The 23,282-nt window shown below is 34.7% G+C and overlaps 1 protein-coding gene across 2 annotated transcripts in view; it reads left to right on the plus strand.

Moving 5' to 3' along the window:
- The window catches only part of stj (voltage-dependent calcium channel subunit straightjacket), a 133,072-nt gene that overhangs the window by 62,923 nt on the left and 46,867 nt on the right, over nucleotides 1–23,282 (plus strand). For both annotated transcript variants that reach the window (XM_075305271.1, XM_075305272.1), the window contains 6 exons: nucleotides 11,374–11,454; nucleotides 12,969–13,043; nucleotides 13,107–13,214; nucleotides 20,378–20,449; nucleotides 20,521–20,723; nucleotides 20,797–20,939. In XM_075305271.1, the coding sequence (XP_075161386.1) occupies nucleotides 11,374–11,454; nucleotides 12,969–13,043; nucleotides 13,107–13,214; nucleotides 20,378–20,449; nucleotides 20,521–20,723; nucleotides 20,797–20,939 (682 nt within the window). The remainder of the gene's footprint in view (nucleotides 1–11,373; nucleotides 11,455–12,968; nucleotides 13,044–13,106; nucleotides 13,215–20,377; nucleotides 20,450–20,520; nucleotides 20,724–20,796; nucleotides 20,940–23,282) is intronic.

Raw genomic sequence — 23,282 nt, forward strand, 5'->3', positions numbered from 1 at the left:
GGTGTCCGTCCTCGTGGACTACTTATTAATAAAGAGGAACTAAACTTTGTCTTTATACATTTTACTGTGTAATTTTTCACTATTTCCTCCTTATTTCATTTTACTGTCCCAACTCTAAAAAGAGTATAGTGCCCTTTCGTTATTTTTATGAAGACCCCTGATTTCTTTTAACGAATCAAGAAAAAAATTGTGCCCATAATGCCAAAATGATAAACAAAACACATGTCCACACTCACATAAAATGCTGCTCTCAAGGCGAAAACATATGCTGTTTGTTTTTCAAATGTCTATTCTCTTGGTTCCGAATGTTATTCTCTTTATTCAAATTAAATAATATTTAGACTTAAGCATGTCAAATGTTTGGCCTTATCATAAAACAGTTTTCCGAAACAACATACAAGCGGTTTCACAGAAATTGTTCTCTTTTTATTCTTTCGCTGTGTTATGTTGATATCTTTCGTCAACTCTCCCGGTATCCATATCTATTTCTTTCTCTATACTCTCTCTCTGTCGCTTTGAATAAAATATCACAACATATGTATGTTTAGCCGAAATTTGTAAATTTATACATGTTTGCATTCACACATATGATTTTTATGAAACATTCATGCCCCAAACATAATATATTCTAACATATTAACATAGATGTCCCAAACATTTAGTGTTAGTTTAGGAACATTACATGTTTGCACTTAAATATATTGTGTTTTAAAAGTGTGCCCGAACACACATTTTTGTTTATATCGGAACATATGAAAAACATTTTTTTCTAAGAGTGTATGTATATAAAAATCAATAGGGTTCTATTCTGAGCCAAAACACATACTTGTGCCAAATTTGAAGTCGATTGGACTAAAACTGCGACCTAGACTTTGATTACAAACGGACATGGCTATATCGGACAGACGGACATGGCTATATCGACTCAGGAGCCCGCCCTGAGCATTTTTGCCAAAGACACCATGTGTCTATCTCGTCTCCTTCTGGGTCTTGGAAACGTATATACTAACTTATAATACCCTGTTCCACAGTGTGGCACAGGGTATAAAAATTGTTTACAGTTCTAGGTCTGGATGTTGGGTTATCTTATGACAAGTGTTCGAGTGTAACTTGAATGTCGAATAATCAGTATAGTTTGTAGCATTGCAACAGATGCGAGATTTCTTTTTATTTAATTTTTTAACGTTTCTTCTTGAATTTTTCTTTTATGGTTCTTTAACAGTATTTTTTAAGCAATATCCATAAAATAATGATAGATAAAATGCCGAACTCATACCCGGGACTTTGACTGTGAACTTTTCAATTGACCTGTTATACGCATATCGTCATCTTTTTGTTTATTAGATTTAACATCTAGTGAAATTACCTTGGTCCAATGCATCAAATTAAAATTGTACTTTTGGTTATATGATAAAACAATATAAATATAGAAGTGAGTGAGAAGAAAAAACAATTGACTAATGATTCAATTTGGTAAGGTGTTTCTAATACGGTTATGGTTCCGTTGTTTGCTGAGTAATAAGTATTTGGTATTGAATTACATTAGATCTTTAAAAGTTATATTTATTAATTATAGACCATATGATGTTTAGTGTAACATAAAAAGTACATGGTATCACCTTGAAGTTGATAGTATTGGCAATAACAAAACCAAATAAATATCTCGTAATTGTCTTGTAGATATACCGAACGCATGTTAAAATTTGTCATAAAATACATTTTATATATGTTAAAACAATTATGCAATCCGTAGTTAGAGATTATATATGATACTATAGATTATATTGAAAATGTAATTGTAAGAAGTGTTTCTATAAAAAAAAAAAACTAGATTCCGTACTCTAAGACACAAACCCGTATTAAATAAAAGCTTCGTAGAAAAGTTATCCAATGAATTTTTCAACCGTGCAATGGATATGCATATGTACCCACCAAAAATTAGATTGGAAACAAACCTAGAAATTTTATGGTAAAAAATATTTATGGCAAGTGGAGTAACAATTGTCTCTAATTTGTGCTCTTTAATGAAATTTTTCACACTCAAAAAAAAGTGAACCAACAAGGAAGGAAAATATGGGCCATTCTGAAAAAAACTAAACTGTATTACAAACGCCGATATTACAAAAATAAGTAAATATTTTTCGACAAATGCAAAAACAAAAAATTATTAGACATTAGTCAATTTTTGTATTTGTTAAAGAAAATTACGTAGTTTGATGGAAAACATTGGAGATAAAATTGCAAAAATCTCTATAGTGCCATATGAAGTTAAAGATGGGCGCACTTGTGGCAAATTTTAAGAAATTTAAAAATTTTTTGTAGTAATTTTTTCTCTGTTGTTTAATTTAACTAACGTATACTTAAAATTATTAAAGTCAAAGAACTTTCTCATATTGTAAAAATATTAACTAAAACATAATAATTACCATGAACTAAAATAGAGTTAAATTGGCTTTAGCTCATTTTTCATTTTTTTTTTTAAGTGTAATAACAAGAATTTCCTGCACTGGAAAAAGCGTGTCCAACACCGACACCGGTTAACCGATTAACCGGATGCAGTACACAACCGAAACCGGGTTTTGACCATCGGTTAACCGGTTTTCTGTATTTCAACGAAATTTCTTTCTATTTTTCATAGATTTCTTCCAAAAGTGGAACTTTTTGCAGATATATACTGAAGGGGAGAAACATATGACTACCCTACGGGAAATTAGTGCAAATTGCCACTAATTGATATTAAAATCTTTTTGAATCCACACTTTTACTACAATATGTTACAACTATCAGAATTATTTTTTGTTCAACATATTCCTTTCTGGTGCGATACGGATGAAAACAGGGTCCTTAAAGTTTGTCCCAGACTGTTTCATGAGCAGTTGTCTATGGGGTAGTCCTACTAAGTTTTTCCAGGACGAATGACAAACCCATGTTAACATAAAGTGACCGGTCCATTACATAGGCTTGAACCAGAACACACCAGGGAATAACCCAGTACCGGTCCTGGGGTTGATCCATTTCCCGTAGGGTTTCACTAAGTAAAAGAAGAGATTTTAGTCAAACGACATTCCACTTAGTTGTAAAGTCCTTTCTTTGAGCGCAAATAAACCCGAATTTATTAGAAGCGTTGTGACATTGTCTCAAATCTTTTTTTATTTGCTTTGAAAAACAATGTTGATTGTATAAATTGTCGGTCCTCGGAAAAGAAAAAAAAATCTTTTAGAAAACTTATAGTCGGATATCTACAATCAGTCAACGAGTATTTTCAGCGCAAAAGGAGCTCCTTAAAGGCATTCAATTTGTCTGCCAATGTTCTACAAATTGTTAATTTTATTACAATGAATTTTTATTTATTTTTTTAAATGAGTATTTAAAACTCATTTTCACTAAATTTTACAATTTCGGTTTTAACCGGTTAACCGGTTTTGAGCAAAAAAACCGAAAACCTGTTTTAAAAAAAATTTCGGGTAAACCGAAAATCCCAATTTTTCAAAAAACGGCAAAAAAAAGGTCATTTGGACACCCTAGTGGCAAGTCTCAAAACGGTTGAACCATGCACTGGCGGTGCCACAGTGGCTCAGCGGTCGTTTCCTATCGAGGAAATTGTATCAGAATCGAGAATAAAATGGGCGTTAAATAGCTTTGGATCATTCAAATCCCCCGGACCTGATGGAATTACTCCGGCGGAGTTACAAGCGGTGGCTGACAGAATTATCCCCTGGTTGTCGGCGATATATATAGGATGTATCAACTTAGCATATATTCCACGAAAGTGGAGGGAATCAAACGTCGTTTTCATACCTAAAGCGGGAAAAGCCTCTCACTCGAATGCGAAGGATTTCCGACCAATCAGCTTATCATCATTCCTACTTAAGACTCTGGAGAGGATGATAGATATTTATCTTAGAGCTAGCGTCGATTCAAGTTTGCTCTCGAAACGACAACATGCATACTCGAAGGGCAGGTCTACTGAGACCGCATTACATGAACTAGTCAGCTTTATTGAAAGCTCACTATCTGTCAAAGAATACACAATCGTGGCGTTACTAGACATCGAAGGGGCGTTCAATAACGTCTATCCGAGCTCGATATTAAATGGACTGACAACAACATTCAGATCCAGGTATACTTAGGCTGTTAGACGAACTTCTAAGGAAGAGACGCATTTCAGCCACACTAGGACAAGCAAACATACAAAGGTATGTGAACAGAGGCACTCCTCAAGGAGGAGTTCTATCACCTCTTCTTTAGAATGTTGCTATAAACGACCTTCTGGTTTCCCTAGAAAAAGAAAGATTCAAGTGGTGGCATACGCAGATGGGCGAGGAAAGCAACGGTAGCTTTATACTCGTGCAAAAAGGCAATAGGGAAAAAGTGGGGAGTAAAACCAAAAATTGTACATTGACTATACACGGCAGTGGTTAGACCTATAATGCTATATGGTGTTGTAGTCTGGTGGCCGGCACTTCACCAGCCGACAAGTTTAGACAAAGTTCAGCGTATGGCGTGCTTGTGTATCTCAGGTGCATTCAGCAAGACAGGAACAAACTCCCTTAATGTCATACTGCATCTATTGCCTTTAGACATTTTGGCCAAACAGTCAGCTGCAACAACGGATGTGCCTAACGTAGTGGATTACACTTTGGCGAGTCCACTTTTCGACAAAAAGTTTGAGACTCTAATTCCCAACAGTGAGGCGTGGTGTACACGGACCCCGGGGAATAAAAGATATATAGATTTCTACACTGATGGCTCCAAATTGGATGGCCAAGTGGGTTTCGGAGTATATTTTAAAGATCTGGAACTTCGAATAGCGAAAAGATTACCTGATCACTGTAGTGTTTTTCAGGCTGAAATATTAGCAATAAGAGAAGTGGTGAATTGGCTGAGAAGTAATGCTCCAAGCAATATTGGCATTAATATATACTCAGACAGTCAACCTGCAATAAAATCCTTGGACTCTATGTTCCTCAACTCGAAAACGGCCATCGACTGCCGCAAATCTCTCAATGAGATGGCTGAGCAGCACAATATTCACCTAATATGGGTGCCTGGCCATAGGAACTACCTTACATATTCCAGGGGAACTAGAATCTGTTGGTATGCCTCTGGCTACCTGCAAGCTCTTACTGCGTGAGAAGGCTGTCATGATGGCAAATGTTCGATGGGAGAATCTGTTGGTATGCCTCTGGCTACCTGCAAGCTCTTACTGCGTGAGAAGGCTGTCATGATGGCAAATGTTCGATGGGAGAATTGTAAGGGATTTTGCAAAAACTATTGGTGCGAAGTATAATGACTATTGTATGAGCTGTCATGATGCGGAGGAAGAGGAATCAATAAAACACCTCTTGTGTGAGTGTCCTGCATTTTGTGTAAGGCGTGAGCAAATTTTAGGGGCATATAGCTTCAGATTACTGGCGGACCTGGAAAACGTTAACTTAAGCAGTCTGCTAATGTGTTTGGAACAATCTGGTTGGTTCAACAGAAGAAAATAATCGAGAAGGTTCAACGGTTAAAACTAGAAGTGCCCATATGTAATAGGTACTTTTAGTTAGTGTGGTATCACAATGGACTGAATAGTCTAAGTGAGCCTGAATCTTAATCGGGCTGCCACTTTAACCTAACCTAACCTAACCTACTATACGAGTATTTAAGAATTGTTTCAGATCTATTAAAGCCATATTCTGCTTAGTTCAAAAGAATTTTCTGATATCTAAGATGCCCATTTCAAGGTCAAATCGCTTAAGTCAAAGGACAAAACGTCTTCAACGAAAGGTATATAGACTTTTAGAAATTCGTCTTCTAAACTTAAAAAAAAAGTTTACTTGAATTGTCAAAGATTTTGACATTCCCTTCATGATTTTGGTATTGAAAAAAGTACTTCTCTCTAAAATAAGGATATTTTTAGGAAGCTATTTAGCTTTAAATCAAGGCATAATAAAATAAATATTACCCCTAGAAAAAGGCAACGAAATTTTTGTAGCCGTTTTAATTTCATGGTAGTTCATATAAATTAATTGTGTCTGTCTTGAACTTCATATAGCGCTAAAGACATTTTAACAATTTTCAGTTTCAAAATTTTTATTCGAAAATATGAAATTTTTTAAACAACAGAAAAAATTATTATTTTTAATAAATTTTCTTGAAGTTGACAAACATTTTTAACTAATTTGTATCATGTTGCAATTACTAAAGTATTTAAAAAAAAAATTAATATAAACCTAAATTTTTTTCATGGCGGGTTTACTTTTTTCTGGGTGTAGACTACAGTTCTCATTAATCGATATATTAACAAAACTATTCTTGTGCAAATAAATGTCGGTTGAAAGATCAAAATTATAACAGATACTTCAAAGTAAAAAATATTTTCATAATAAAAAAATCTTTAAACCAAAGATTCTAAATAAAATATATCTTTAAATCGAAAATTTTTTCTTTGCCTTACTTCTAAGACATACGAGTACAACTTTCGTGGAGGAACGTAAATTACAAAAGCTCATGAACTAAATTTAAAGAAAACCATTTTTAAAGCAAATATTATGGACTTTGTTTTAATTAAAATCTATTTTCTTTAAAGAAATTCGTCTTGAATATTGTGTAAATTGTTATCCTAAAATTTAGCTTGCATAATCTTTCATATTAGGTCTATATTATTCTTCTAAACAAAAATCGCTTTTGTATTTTAAGGACAGTGTGGGAAAGGAGAAGCTTTTCATTTTCATTGTTTGTACTACTATCAACTAGAACTAATATTCGGACTATACCAGCTACGTACTTGGTGCAAAGATTGAAGTGTATATTAAGTGATATTTTATTAGTTTTTATTGAGTTGTTTGCTTCATATGCGCCAGCATCTCTCCCTCATTAGAACGCAAAATTAACTCACATTTTTAATGGTTTAATTCGAAACAGTGTGTTAAAAAAGCTGAAAACTTAATTGGACCAAACGTATCTAAAAAAGATGAAGAAATCCCAATATGGCCTTATTGTAATAAAGTAAGCTAAACTAAATTAAGCAGCAACTAAATATCGGAATCTTGGAAATTATAAAAAAGAATAAGTTGTAAACATCTACAGATCTAATTAAGCAGGAAATTATTTTTTTCGCGCATTATATAGAAAATAAAATGCTATCATTTATTTTTGCTTCGATCTTAAAGAGCTAATATATCTATTTTGTTAGATACCCATTCAATATTTGTCAAATCCATTTTAATTTCATTTTATTTAAAATTTCCATATGAAATTGTGATTATATAAAAACTAGTTTTTATATGTTGTACGTATTTCTAAAATTATATTTAAGAGAATATAGACATACGCTTAGTACATTTTTATAATTTTTGATGACATGTTAATTTTTTTACCACATACACGTATATCGATAGATATTTAATTTCGTTATTTTATGTGCTTTTTATTGAAGATAGACTTTCTCCTAATACCTGGTAATTATAAATCAAAAAACTTCCCTTGAACTAGGGTGTCCACAACCGACGCTGGTTAACCTGAATCCGTTAACAAAAACAAACAAAATCGGATAGTGAAAAAGATTGGCAATCGGTTAATCTGAGCATTGGTTTACCGGACAATGGACTGAATAGCCTAAGTGAGCCTGAAACTTAATCGGGCTGCCACTTTAACCTAACCTACCGATTTCCTGTATTTCATTTAAATTTCTATCCGAAAATTTTAGCAAGATCAGATGAAAGTTGCTCCTCCAAGAGGCTCCGAAAGCCATATCTCGGGATCGGTTTATATGTGGGCTATATATAATTATGGGTCGATATAGACCAATTTCAGCATGGTTATTGAAGGCACCGTATGTAAATTTCAACCGAGTCGAGTGAAATTTGTTCCTCCTAGTGGCTCCGCAGGTCAAATATAATTATAGACCGACCGATATATAATTATAGACCGATATGGACCAATTTTTGCATGGTTGTTAGAGACCATATACTAACACAACGTACAAAATTTCAACCGACTCGGATGGAATTTGTTTCTCCAAGAGGTTCCGGAGGTCAAATCTGGGGCCAAATATAATTATGGATATGGACCAATTTTTGCATGCTTATTACAGACCAAATACTTATGCACCATGCCAAATTTCAACCTGATCGGATGAAATTTTCTCCTGGCTATATACAATTATGGACTGATATGAACCAATTTTTGCATAGTTATTAGAGACCATATACTAACCCACCATACCAAATGTTAACCTGATCGGATGAAATTTTCTCTTCCAAAAAGAGAGAGAGAGAGAGTGGGGGAGCCACCGTGGTGCAATGTTTAGCATGCCCGTCTTGCATATACAAGGTCGTGGGTTCGATTCCTACTTCGACCGAACACCAAAAAAAAAAGTTTTTCAGCGGTGGATTATCCCACTTCAGTAATGCTGGTAACATTTCTGAGGGTTTTCAAAGCTTCTCTAAGTGGTTTCACTGCAATGTGGAACGCCGTTCGGACTCGGCTATAATTGATCTTAACATGGAATCGGGCAGCACTCAGTGATAAGAGAGAAGTTCACCAATGTGGTATCACAATGGACTGAATAGTCTAAGTGAGCCTGATACATCGGGCTGCCACCTAACCTAACCAAAAAGAGTCGGTTTATATAAGGGCTATATATAATTATGGATCGATATTGACCAATTTTTCCATGGATGTTAGGACCATATACTAACGCACCATACCAAAGTTCAACCCGATCGGATGAAATTTGCTCCTCCAAAAGCCCCCGGAAGTCAAATCTGGCGATCGGTCTTATGGAGGCTATATTATAATTATGAACTGATATGAACCAATTTTTGTATGGTTGTTGGAGACCATATACTAACACCACATACCAAATTTCAGCCGGATCGGATGAATTTTGCTCCACCAAAAGGCTCCGGAAGTCAAATCTGTGGATCGGTTTATATGGGGACTATATATATTTATTTATCTTATGTACCCTCCATCATGGATTGCGTAGAAACTTCTACTAAAGACTGTCATCCACAATCGAATTACTTGGGTTGCGGTAACACTTGCCGATGGAAAGGTATCTTAAAAATCCTTAACACCGTCTTCTAAATTGTAAGTTAGTCCATACGGGGGATATATTAAACAAAACAAAATTTTCTATAGAAATAAAATTTTGACAAAATTTCCTATAGAAATAACATTTTGACAAAATTATCTATAGAAATAAAATTTTGATAAAATTTTCTATAGAAATAAAATTTTGACAAAATATTCTATAGAAATAAAATTTTGGAAATATTTTCTATAGAAATTAAACTTTGACAAAACTATCTATAGTAATAAAATTTTGACAAAACTTTCTATTGTAATAAAATTTTAACAAAATTTTCTATAGAAATAGAATTTTGGTAGATTATTTTTGGCGATATGGACCAATTTTTGTGTGATTGGCCATTGGCTATATATAACTATGGACCGATATGGACCAATTTTAGCATGGTTGTTAGATACCATATACTAACACCACGCACCAAATTTCAACCGGATCGGATGAATGTTGCTCCTCCAAGAGGCTCCGGAGGTCAAATCTGTGGATCGGTTTATATGGGGGCTATATATAATTATGGACCGATATGGCCCATTTGCAATACCATCTACATCAATAAAAACTACTTATTCCAAGTTTCAAGTCGATAGCTTGTTTCCTTCGGAAGTTAGCGTGATTTCAACAGACGGACGGACGGACGGACATGCTCAAATCGATTCAGAATTTCACCACGACCCAGAATATATATACTTTATGGGGTCTTAGAGCAATATTTCCATGTGTTACAAACGGAATGACAAAGTTAATATACCCCCCATCCTATGGTGGAGGGTATAAAAAATAACCTTGTCAGATAATTTCGGATTTAAAATGTGTGTATATGCAGACCTGCCCGACTTCAACTGATTGGGCTAATGACAGACCAGATTACAAATTTGACCAAAACCTTATCAAAATTGTTTGTGGATGTACAAGAAGTACAATCGGGAAATCGGTTTATACTATAATACTATTATAATGCCTTTTCACTAGAAGAACTAAATTTTTCCAATATATCGAACCGAGTTTTTTGGGCAAACGATAACAGTGTCTGATAGAATAAAGTACTTAGGAGTAACCTTAGACAGGAAACTGAATTGGAAGTGCCACATCAAAGAGAAGATTGAGAAAGCCTACAAATGTTGGGCACTGAGCAGAAGAACGTTAGTCTCTAAATGGGGCCTGAATCCACGTGTGACGCACTGGATTATGACGTAGGCCAATCTTCACATACGAGTCGATAGTTTGGTGGACATCAATGGAGAGGAAGTACACCATAGAAATATTACAACGGGTTCAACGGACATGTTGTCCTGACATAATTGGGGCAAGGAAGCCAGGAAAGAATACTGGACTTCAGACCTATAGTTGTTCAGATCAGAAGTCGCTATGGCTGCGATGAGATTGATGATGGACGGAAACACGAAGCATCAAAGGGTAATGGGGAGACGGTGGGAGTAATGGCGGATGCCGCAACAATCCATGATAGTTAACCTTATGCTAGAAGTTAGAGCGCACAACAAGCCGAATACTGGATAAAGGTGGGTACTATGTTCGGTTTTCGAGTTGAAAACCACTTTATTTTTGAGATTACTTTTCCTCAAATAATCAAAATTATAAATGAAAACAAACTTATTCCTGTAAAGTCTTGTCGAAATCTAGAGAAACAAGAAACAGCGCATCAATTGAGTTAATTTATCTGCTTTATATTGAACTGTTTTAATAAGGTAACCACGAAAATTTCAACGCGAAAAGCGAACATGGTACTTACCTTAATATGTATGTAAGCCGACATGAGACAGGGAAACCTTGATCCTCTTTTAAACCTAACCTAACCTATCAGAAAAATCTCCGACATAAACGACTTTCATCTTAATGAATCTCAAAAGAACACCAGATTCATCCCAAAAAAATGGTTTTCGTCCAAAATGAAAATTTTGGACAATCATCATTATGTTTGTGTTTGTGTTGTTTTGACACTAAAGCACATATTTTGTGATAAAGAATAAATTTTTTTATATGAGGTCATTCCAAAATGTATTTTGTAAAACGTATTATTAGTACATATAAATTTATTTGTATTAAACTACCAGGTAACTAGGGGTAAGTCTGTTTGTAGTTTAGTTTTTTCGAATTATATTAAAAAAAAAAAACTAAAATTATCATTTATAAATAGGTGTTGCTTTTGTTGACAACTTTAAAAGAAACTGTTTATTTACTAATTTATTTTGTTGATCCCTGTATCTGTAATTACGACATAGAAATCAATTTTTACTATATATCTTCTAATTTAAGTCCATCTTAATTTTTTCACATAGACAAGGGTTGCAAATTTACTTGGAGTCGCTGGAACTGATGTCCCCATCAGGGATATAAAGAGATTATTATCGCCATTTTTGGTAAGTTCGCTATCGAAGGCTTTCATTCTACTATAATGGTTCAGTTTTACAATTTTATATAAATATAAAAAAGAGGCAATAGGCTCAAAATATATTCAAGTTAAAATTTTATAATACAGCAATCCCTCGATTTACGTCGCCTCGGTTTATGTTGTTTCGATTTACGTCGGCAAATTTTTTGTTCCATCCAACTTCGATTTACATCGCCATTCGATTTACGTCGTCGATTTTTTTTTTTTATCAGAAACGCCTTCCATAAGTGAAATAAGTACAGACGACGATGACATCGAAACATTCTGAAATTCATACTGAAAATTCGTCAAATTCTTATATTGTAGATATAACGCAATTGTCGAAGTGGCGATGTTTTTTTTTTTATATGTATACAACGTAACGGTTTTGTCTAACCTAACCTAACGGTTTTTCATTTGTTTATGCACGCAGAGAAGGAATATGATCACCTCAAACATGTTTCAAGAGCAAAATGTTATTTTTGTATGGTGACCATGTAACATGTTTGTCACTAAAATGTTATTTTCTCGTCAAATATAACCTGCTTGCCGAAATCAGATACATGATTTCCGAGAAAATAACATGGTTGCGTAAACCATGTTACATGGTCACCACCCAAAAATAACATTTTGCTCTTAAAACATGTTTGAGGTGATCATATTCCTTCTCTGGGTGTGAACTTAATTTTTAAACCCTGATATTTTTGAATAATGCATTATTTTTTGTTTATATGTTTGCTTTTTGTATATATACTTATTTATTTTTTATGAATAAAAGGCTTGTTTACCTTTATTTTTGAAGTTTTTTATTATGTAAATGCACATACATACATAATTAAATGGACATAGCACTAAATATCAGCAATTTTAAATTCGGTTCACATCGTTTCGATTAACGTCGCCAAATTCCGGAACCAATCATGACATAAATCGAGGGATTACTCTACTTTTAATAATTTTCAATTAAAAAATAATAAAAAATATATATTTTCACTTATTCTTAATATTGGTTGTTGTATTACTTTGACATACACAGAAAAAAATCCGTTGTTAAAATTATGCTAAAATTACCTTGTGTTTTAGTTTATTATCCTAAGTACAATCAAATATTTTTTATTCCAAGGATGCCTCAAATGTATGTGTAGAAATTTCTATAACCGTACAAATAAATTCAATGTTAACTAAAGCAGTAGACAATATTCTTACACTTCTCTCAAATAATATGAATAATTGGCTTTTGTCATTACTTTTAGTTCATTTTTGGTTTTGTAAGAAGGAAGGATTTCGTAATGAAAAAAATTCAAATATGTCAGTAAATGATCATTATTTTAACAACGCATTATGAAAATGCAAACAAAAATGGACTACAGTTTAATTAATTTTTTACACGATGTAGTTAATTTTTTTCCATGAAACTGTTAACTTTTTTCTATGTAGCCTGTCAACACACGAATGATTTTTTTGAGATATTTCACAAGATTTTTTAATTCCTTTCTTTTATAGCTGGGTGTAAATGGTTACGCCTTTATTGTTACCAATAATGGTTATATTCTATTTCATCCCGATTTTCGTCCAATTGTAAGTAATTTTTTTGTAAATAATTTTTATTAAATAATATTCTCATTGTCATATATTATTCAGTTCCAAGGCTATATATTGAAACCTGCTTACAATAGCGTGGATATGATTGAAGTGGAATTATTGGACGATGATCGACCACCAAGAGATTTTAATCCTGTGCTACTGACGGTAAGTAGACATAAATTATTATGAAATCATTATTTAAGACTCTTCTGAAAGACTCTTCTCTACTATACGATATCATACTGATTGAGACCTACATCTTTGAGGAACATTTTTCGCTAAATAAGTCAACCATAGGTCAGGGTAGGTGTAGTGGGACCTCTACCACAGGATGGGGGGTATACTAATTTTGTCTTTTCGTTTGTAACACTACGAAGTATTGATCTCGGACCACATAAAGTATATAACAGGTTGGCTGATAAGTCCCCGGTCTAACAAAGAAAATCACATTTTTTTGTCAAAATTCGTTTTTATTATTCAACATAGTTCCCTTCAAGAGCGATGCAACGATTATAAAGGGTGATACGGTCAAAATTTGGTCAATATAAACTTGACGTATTTCTTTCAATTTTGCATTTAAAAAACCTGAACACCCCTCATTTTGAAGGTGTGTGTGTGTAGAATGTTGCTCCTATTTTGATTTTGGAATTCACTCTTCAGTTGTCAAAATGCCATCCAAGCAAGAAGAGCAGCGTATCAAAATTTTGCTCGCGCATCTCGAAAATCCGAGCTACTCGCACGCAAAGCTGGCAAAATCGCTAAAAGTTGCCAAATCAACCGTTACAAATGTAATTAAAGTGTTTGGGGAACGTTTGTCGACAGCCAGGATGTCTGGATCAGGGGGAAATCGAAAACCGGAAGCCGCTGAGACGACAAAGAGAGTTGCCGGTAGTTTCAAGCGAAACCCTAACCTCTCTCTCCGAGATGCCGCAAATAAGCTGGGTGTATCGTCTACAACCGTGCGTCGAGCCAAAAAACGAGCCGGACTATCGACTTACAAGAAGGTAGTGACTCCAAATCGCGATGATAAACAAAATACGACGGCCAAAGCGCGATCCCGGAGGCTGTACACAACGATGCTGACGAAGTTTGACTGCGTGGTAATGGACGACGAAACCAACGTCAAAGCCGACTACAAGCAGCTTCCGGGACAGGAGTTTTATACGGCAAAAGGAATGGGAAAGGTAGCAGATATTTTCAAGCACATAAAACTGTCAAAGTTCGCAAAGAAATATCTGGTTTTGCAAACCATCTGTACCTGTGGCTTGAAAAGCAGCATTTTCATAGCTTCCGGGACTGTCAACCAAGAAATTTACGTGAAAGAATATTTGAATAAACGTCTGCTGCCTTTCCTGAAGAAACACGGTTGTTCCGTACTGTTTTGGCCGGAATAAGCATCTTGCCATTACGGTAAAAAGGCCATGGAGTGGTACGCCGCCAACAACGTGCAGGTGGTTCCCAAGGACAAGAACCCTCCCAACATGCTAGAGCTCCGCCCAATTGAGAAATACTGGGCTATTGTCAAGCGGAACCTAAAGAAGACCTAACAAGTATATAAAACAGTAAGTTCGGCCGGGCCGAATTTTAAATACCCACCACCATGAATCAAATATTATAGTTTCCTGTGAAAATTTCAGGGGGATTTGATGACAAGCAGATCAGTTCAACCAGTACACTTCCCGAAGATAAATTCAACGATTTTACCTATGAAGACTAGATCAGATTCTGGATTTATAAGAACCATATTTGTTTGAGTTTTAGAGGAATCATAAACATCGTGTGCAAGTGTGCAAGAAAACGATGAAATAACGCCTTGATTTAAAATCTAACATCTGTAGATTTTTACCCCCATTATTTAAATGATTACCAGAAGTAAAATCTGGAAACTATAATTCAGTTTCAAGCAATTTTCATTATCAGTGCATGGACATGGACCGATATTCACTATTTTCGGCACACCTCTTTATGTTCCTAAAATACTTCTAGATTTAAAATTTCAGGCAAATTTGAAAAAAAAAACTATGGTTTCTAAAAGCCCAAGAAGTAAAATCGGGAGATCGGTCTATTTGGGAGATAAACCAAAACATGGACCACTACACGCCATTTTCGGCTCTCATATTTAAGGTCCTAAAATACCTCTAGATTTCTCATTTCAGGCAAATTAGATAAAAACTACGGATTCTAGAAGCCTAAAAATAAAATCATTTCTTGCACACCTATTTTATTCCTAAAAACCTCCAGATTTTCGATTTCAGGCAAAGTGGACAACAATTACGGTTTCTAGAAGCCCAAAAAGTAATATCGGGAGATCGGTCTATCTGATGGCTATATCAAAACACGGCACACCTCTTTAGGGTTTTAAAATACTTCTAGATTTCTAATTTCAGGCAAATTGGATAAAAACTACAGATTTTAGACGCCCTAGAAGTAAAAACTGAAGATCGGTCTATATGGAGGCTATACCAAAACATGGACCGATGCTCACCATTTTCGGCACACCTCTTTATTGTTCTAAAATAGCTCTAGAGTTCCAATTTCAGGCAAATTGGATAAAAACTATGGATTCTATAAGCCCAAGACCCCATATCGGGAGATCGGTCTATATGGGGGATATACCAAAACCTCGACCGATACTCACCATTTTTAGCAAACCTCTTTATGGTCCTAAAATATCTCTAGATTTCAAATTTCAACCAAATTGGATAATAACTACGGATTCTAGAAGCCCAAGACATAAAATCGGGAAATCGGTGTATATGGGGGCTATACCTAAACATCAACCGATAGTCACCATTTTTGGCACACCTCTTTATGGTGCTAAAATACCTCTAGATTTCCAATTTCAGGCGAATTGGATAGAAACTATCGATTCTAGAAGCCCTAGAAATATAATAGGGAGATCGATCCATATATAAAACCTGGACCGATACTCACCATTTTTGGCACACCTCTTTGTGGTCATAAAATACCTCTAGATTTCCAATTTCAGGCAAATTGGATAGAAACTAAGGTTTTTATAAGCCCAAGACCCCAAATCGGGAGGTCGGTTTATATGGGGACTTGGACCGATATAGCCCTTCTTCGAACTTGACCTGCCTGCAGACAAAAGACGAGTTTGTGCGAAATTTCAGCACGATTGTTTTATTGTTGAAGACTGTAGCGTGATTACAACAGACAGACAGACAACCAGGCAGACAGACAGACGGACGTGGCTATATCGTCTTAGAATTTCTCCCTGATCAAGAATATATATACTTTATATAGTCGGAAATCGATATTTCGATGTGTTACAAACGGAATGACAAACTTATTATACCCCCGTCACCATTCTATGGTGGTGGGTATAAAAAACTGCTAAGGACGAGCAGCAGTTCAAGGCAAACTGGCTTTCTGCGGCGAAGAAGGTGGACAAGGTGGCTGTACAAAATCTGATGGCAGGTGTCAAGCGTGAGGCCCGGCAATTCGGATTTGGAAAAGCGAAAGCCTAACTGAATATTTTTCCTGAATTTTATACTAATTGAACTTGAAAAAGAAATTTAATTTGATTTTTTAAATAAACGATTTCACCGATTTATTTGATACCATTTTGGTAGTACTCCTTCGGTTTTGCCTCAAAATAGGTCTCAGTTTCGGCGATCACCTCTTCATTGCAGCCAAATTTTTTCCCTGCGAGCATCCTTTTGAGGTCTGAGAACAAGAAAAAGTCGATGGGGGCCAGATCTGGAGAATACGGTGGGTGGGGAAGCAATTCGAAGCCCAATTCATGAATTTTTGCCATCGTTCTCAATGACTTGTGGCACGGTGCGTTGTCTTGGTGGAACAACACTATTTTCTTCTTCCTATGGGGCCGTTTTGCCGCGATTTCAACCTTCAAACGCTCCAATAACGCCATATAATAGTCACTGTTGATGGTTTTTCCCTTCTCAAGATAATCGATAAAAATTATTCCATGCGCATCCCAAAAAAACAGAGGCCATTACTTTGCCAGCGGACTTTTGAGTCTTTCCACGCTTCGGAGACGGTTCACCGGTCGCTGTCCACTCAGCCGACTGTCGATTGGACTCAGGTGTGTAGTGATAGAGCCATGTTTCATCCATTGTCACATATCGACGGAAAAACTCGGGTATATTACGAGTTAACAGCTGCAAACACCGCTCAGAATCATCAACACGTTGTTGTTTTTGGTCAAATGTGAGCTCGCGCGGCACCCATTTTGCACAGAGCTTCCGCATATCCAAATATTGATGAATGATATGACCAACACGTTCCTTTGATATCTTTAAGGCCTCTGCTATCTCTATCAAAATCATTTTGTGGATTTGTTGATGTTTTCGTCGGTAACCACCTCTTTCGGGCGTCCACTGCGTTCACCGACCTCCGTGCTCATTTCACCACGCTTGAATTTTGCATACCAATCAATTATTGTTGATTTCCCTGGGGCAGAGTCCGGAAACTCATTATCAAGCCAAGTTTTTGCTTCCACCGTATTTTTTCCCTTCAGAAAACAGTATTTTATCAAAACACGAAATTCCTTTTTTTCCGTTTTTTCACAAAAATAAAAGTTGCTTCACAAAAGACGCTCACAAACTAATTGACTTACAGACGTCAAATTTTGACACGAATCATTTGAAGGTTGGTACTATATAAAAATAATATGCATTTAATACTAGCGACGCCATCTATGTGTCAGACAGGCGACTTATCAGCCAACCTGTTATCCCAGCAAAAACTCCTGTTACCAGGTATGAGTATACGGAAGCCTGCTCAAAATTAGGTAACAACTTCATTTTCGGTATACTATATGGTCTACTCTACCCTGCCTAGGTATAGTGGCAGCCCGTTATTTCAGGCTCACTTAGACTATTAAGTCCATCGTGATAAGAGTGTAAGAGTGGTGAACTCTTATCAATGAATGCTGCCCGATTCATCAGCTCAATGACAAGGGGTCTCCTTTTTAAAGCCGAGTCCAAATGACGGTTCACATCGGCGTCGGCTGACACCCAATTTTTGCTATCGGTGGTGGTAAGGTTGGTGACTGAGCCGCTAAAAAATATGTCTATTCGATGCCTGTCCACTAAACACTCAAATTAATGCATTCCGAACCACTGTGAGATTAGTTGTACAACCAAATTTACTTTTAATCTTCTCTACCATCCATGATTATTAACAAATTATTATAGAAACGCACCCTTTCACTAAGTTTGCTGTATACCAGGGATGGAAAATACAATTTTTAAGAAAGTACAAAAAAGGTATTTTTTTGAGCGAAAAAGTACTTTTCACAAAAATTCCATTGGAAGATTATTGTCAAGAGCACCTTTAGAGTGAATTTTTAAGAAAATAAAATTTTATTTGTCGAATCCACATTTTTAATTTTTTTAGTAATATATCCGCTTACAAAGACTACAGTATTGTAATCACGGTTTGGTGGATTTGTAGAATTCATGGTATTTCATAAATTTTCTGTAGATAAATTGAAATAAATTTTTAACAAAATTTTCTATAGAAATAAAATTTTGAAAATATTTTCTACCGAAATATAATTTTTCCAAAACTTTCTATAGATATACAATTTTGACAAAATTTTCTATAGAAATAAAATTTTGACAAAATTTTCTATAGAAATAAAAGTTTTTCAAAATTTTCTATAGAAATCAAAATTTTGACAATATTTTCTATGGAAATCAAAATTTTGAGAACATTTTCTATAGAAATAAAATTTTGACAAAATTTTCTATAATTTTTTTTTTTTTTACAAAATTATTTATAAAAATAAAATTTTGACAAAATTTTCTATAGAAATATAATTTTGACAAAATTTTCAATAGAAACAAAATTTTGACAAAATTTTCTATAGAAATATAATTTTGACAAAATTTTCTATAGACATCAAAATTTTCTACAGAAATATCAAAATTGTGACAAAATTTTCTATAGAAATCAAAATTGTGACAAAATTTTCTATAGAAATCGAAATTTTGACAAAATTTTCTACAGAAATCAAAATTTTGACAAAAAAAATTTACAAAATTTTCTTTAGAAAAAAAATTTTGACAAACATTTTTGCAAAATAATATTTTTTTGGTAGTTTCTGGTAATATTTTCTCCAAATGTCGGTAGATTATTTTTGTCTCAAGTTTCGACCTTGAATGGTTCGCATTTTTTTAGTACGCGATCAATAACTTCTTATTTATAAAGTATTCGTGTGGAAGCGTAATATAATTAGAATCGCATGTTTTTTCGACTAAAACATTATTGGAATTCAATAAAATCGTGTTTTTGACTATGGCTTTTACAAAATCGAGATTTTCTTCCCGCATGAACTTGTCTGTTTTGCCAAAATTGTAAAAGACTACTAGCAAATAAGTTTCTTAAAGACTTTCTCAAAATATAAACATATTTTGTCAAAACTAGTGTACCATAAATCTGATATCGCGGGGGTACTACGGTACTGCCCAGGTTGAAAAAGTATTGAAAAAAGTACTATAGTACTGCATTTTCCATCCCAGAGTGTATACAATAATTTTTTTTGGCAGAAAGTAAAATAACTATATGTAATTTTAAATAAAAATAATTTGATTGAATGGCGTCGAGATGAGCTGAAACAGTCTGCGGTGTGACTTGACGGCTTCAATCTCTGCTCAGAACCAGTGATTTTTTTTTATTTTAGAGGTGTGCATGTGACACGGAATTGTCGTGACTCACGAAAATGTTCGTGACTCACGCGTGAGTCGTGAGTCACGTTGAGGGCAACGGCGTGAGTGTGCGTGATTAACCAACCCAATGTCGTGCGTGAGCGTGATTCACGAAAATAATATAAAATAAATGCGTGAGTAACGAATTTCGGAAAAACACGCTCACGAAAATAATCCCACTTACGAACATAAAATGCTTAGAAGTTGAATTCATTTATAATTTTAGTGACATCCTAGGTGTTAAGAGTTTTATAACGCTCTCGATTGTAATCATACTCATGTTTTCAGTCGGGTTCTATAGGCAAATTAGTCATAAAATTATTCGTGAGTCACGATATTTTTCGTGAGTCAAGACATTTAAAATATTTTCGTGCGTAAGTACAAATTTTCTTTTCGTGGGCGTGAGCGTGAGTCCTACCAAAAAACATCGTGCGTGAGTGTGCGTGAGCGTGAGCAAAATATGACTTACGTGCACACCTCTAATTTATTTACTTCAAATATTTATTAACATAATTACAAATTGAATAAATAATAATTGTACAAATTATTTGTTTATTTAACCTTTTTCAATCAACTGCTTACTTGATCAATGTTGACGTGACTTTTTCTGGGTGTTTTTATTAATTCTTGCAGATACGTGACTCTATTATAAATCAGTCAACCGGTAGCAAATGGATGCTGGTGAAAAATCATTTCGATGAAATGGTAAATATAATTGTTATTATTTATGTATTTACAAAGAACTTTTGGTATAATATGTTTTTGTGATATTTCAGAAACGAGTAGCTCGGATAAAGCGCCAATATTATTGGACCGCTATTAAAAATACTCCCTTCACTTTAGTAATAACTTATCCCGAGCTATATGGTGTCAATCGTCTACAAATACGCACTGAAGACGAAATACACCGAATGAATATTAAAGGCAGTAATACACTCAGCTTTTTTACTGGCAAACGCTGGAAAATCCATCCAAAATGGTATGTATTTTCTTCTGAAAAATGTATGACTTTATTTAATCGCTGTTCTATTTTTTGACTTTTTCCCGATAAGGTTATTTTGCAAGCATAGCAATATGACATTTGACTCACCCGAAGAAGAACTTTTATGGTTTTTGGGTAAAATGTCCCAGCCTGGATGGAAATGGCCATCAAGCCGGAGTGCACTGCCTCCAGAGCATACAGCTGCCATGTTCTGTAAGTATAGCTCTTGAATTCAATAATTATTATGGCGGTAATTGTGAAGACGAACGGATATTTCTCTTCAGTGGTCATTGTGAGAGATACACCCAGAGAAGGAATATGATAAGCCCAAACATGTTTCAAGAGCAAAATGTTTTTTGTGCACAGTGACATGTTGTTTTCCCGAAAATTATGTATATGATTTTGGCAACCATAGGTTAGGTTAGGTTAGGTGGCAGCCCGATGTATCAGGCTCACTTAGACTATTCAGTCCATTGTGATACCACATTGGTGAACTTCTCTCTTATCACTGAGTGCTGCCCGATTCCATGTTAAGCTCAATGACAAGGGACCTCCTTTTTATAGCCGAGTCCGAACGGCGTTCCACATTGCAGTGAGAGCACTTATAGAAGCTTTGAAACCTTCAGAAATGTCACCAGCATTACTGAGGTGGGATAATCCACCGCTGAAAAAACTTTTTGGTGTTCGGTCGAAGCAGGAATCGAACCCACGACCTTGTGTATGCAAGGCGGGCATGTTAACCATTGCACCACGGTGGCTCCCGTGGCAACCATGCGGAGAAAACAAAATTTTTGTGACAAAAATGTTCCATGTTCACCATCCAAAAATAACATTTTGCTCTTGAAACATGTTGAGGGTGATCATATTCCTTCTGTTCATGTACATATATGGAAAAAAAAATTTTATTTCAATCCTGAAGTGAATTTTATTTATTTGTTAAATTTCAACAAAACTTGAATATGGTGGACAATTAAGTCCGAGTTCCTATGTTCCCATGTTTAGGTTGGATTATAGCATAATTCAAAAATAGGCTCCTTTCATATCTACAGAAAAAGTTTTTTGCATTTTTAGAATAATCCCAAGATCAACTTCATCTTCAGCAAAAAATTGCAATCGGTTATACCTACCAAAAGATTCCAGTTCATATTCCATAAATTTCCAAATTCCGACTCGATTTCAAGTAGAAAGTATGTAATGTTTCAATTAAAAATCATCTTTAAAATAAAGTGTTGAAAAATATCTCTTATTTTTAACGCTTTTTGGATATGTAGTCTGGATGCAAAAAGACAACAAATTTAAAGACAATTTCATTCATTTTGAAGAATTTTTCTGAATTATTAAAGTCACGTTGAACTTAGTGTAGCAAAAATTTCTTTCATGTTAAGATACCTATTTTTACGTCAATTCAGAAATGCGTCTTCGAAGCTAAGCAAATTAAGGACGCATTCGTAAATTAAGGACAAGAAATCTTTGTTAATGTGCACTTATTGTCAGGCTATAAATGAAAATCAGGTGTCTTTGGCATTTCAGTCGAATGAAAGAGTTTGTTTCGGATATGAGAAATTGGCTGTTAATCTCAACTCATCAAAAAGTCGAAAAATCTCGTACGCGAAATTCAATTTTTTCAAAAAGAAAAAGAAGATACGGCCAAAAGTTCGGCCAGGCCGAATCTCATGTAAAGACTGTCATCCACAATCGAATTGCTTGAGTTGTGGTAACAAATGCCGATGGCAAGGTATCTTGAGCCTTCTCACAATTCTCCAAATTCAATGCCACCGGATGAAAATTTTCTTCAATGAGGCTCCAGAAGTAAAATTTTGGGGGTCGGTTTATACAGGAGTTATATAAAATTATGAACCGATATGGACCAATTTTTTGCATGATTATTGCATATACCAACATCACGTATCGAATTTCAACAGCACCAAGAGGATACGGAAGTCAAATTTGGGGGTCGGTTTATACGACGCTATGTATAATTATTGAACGACTTGGACCAATGTATAATTATGGACCGACATGGACCAATTTTTGCACAATTGTTAGAGGGCATCACGTACCAAATTTCAGAAAAATCGAACAAAACTTTTTCTTTCAACAGGCTCCGGAAATCAAATCTTGGGGTCGGTTTATATGGGGGCTATATCTAAAAGTGGTCCGATACAGGGCTGGTCCAAAATATTATTAATTTTTAAATTTGGTCCGATGGTCGGACCAAATGGAATTTGATTGATTTTGGTCCATATTCGTCAAATTGGTAATTTTTTTCAAAATTTTCTATAGAAATAAAATTTTGGCAAAATTTCCTAAACTAAATTTTGGACAAAATGTTCTTATGAACTAAAATTTTAATAAAGTTTTCTACAGAAATAAAATTTTGACAAAATTTTCTATAGAACTAAAATTTGGACAAAATTTTCTATTGAACTAAAATTTTAATAAAGTTTTCTACAGAAATAAAATTTTGAGAAAATTTTCTATAGAAATAAAATTTTGAGAAAATTTTCTATAGAAATAAGATTTTGAAAAAAATTTCTAAAGAAATAAAATTTTGAT

Source organism: Haematobia irritans, chromosome 4 (assembly GCF_050003625.1).
Source record: "Haematobia irritans isolate KBUSLIRL chromosome 4, ASM5000362v1, whole genome shotgun sequence".
In the NCBI taxonomy this organism is placed as follows: Eukaryota; Metazoa; Arthropoda; class Insecta; order Diptera; family Muscidae; genus Haematobia; species Haematobia irritans.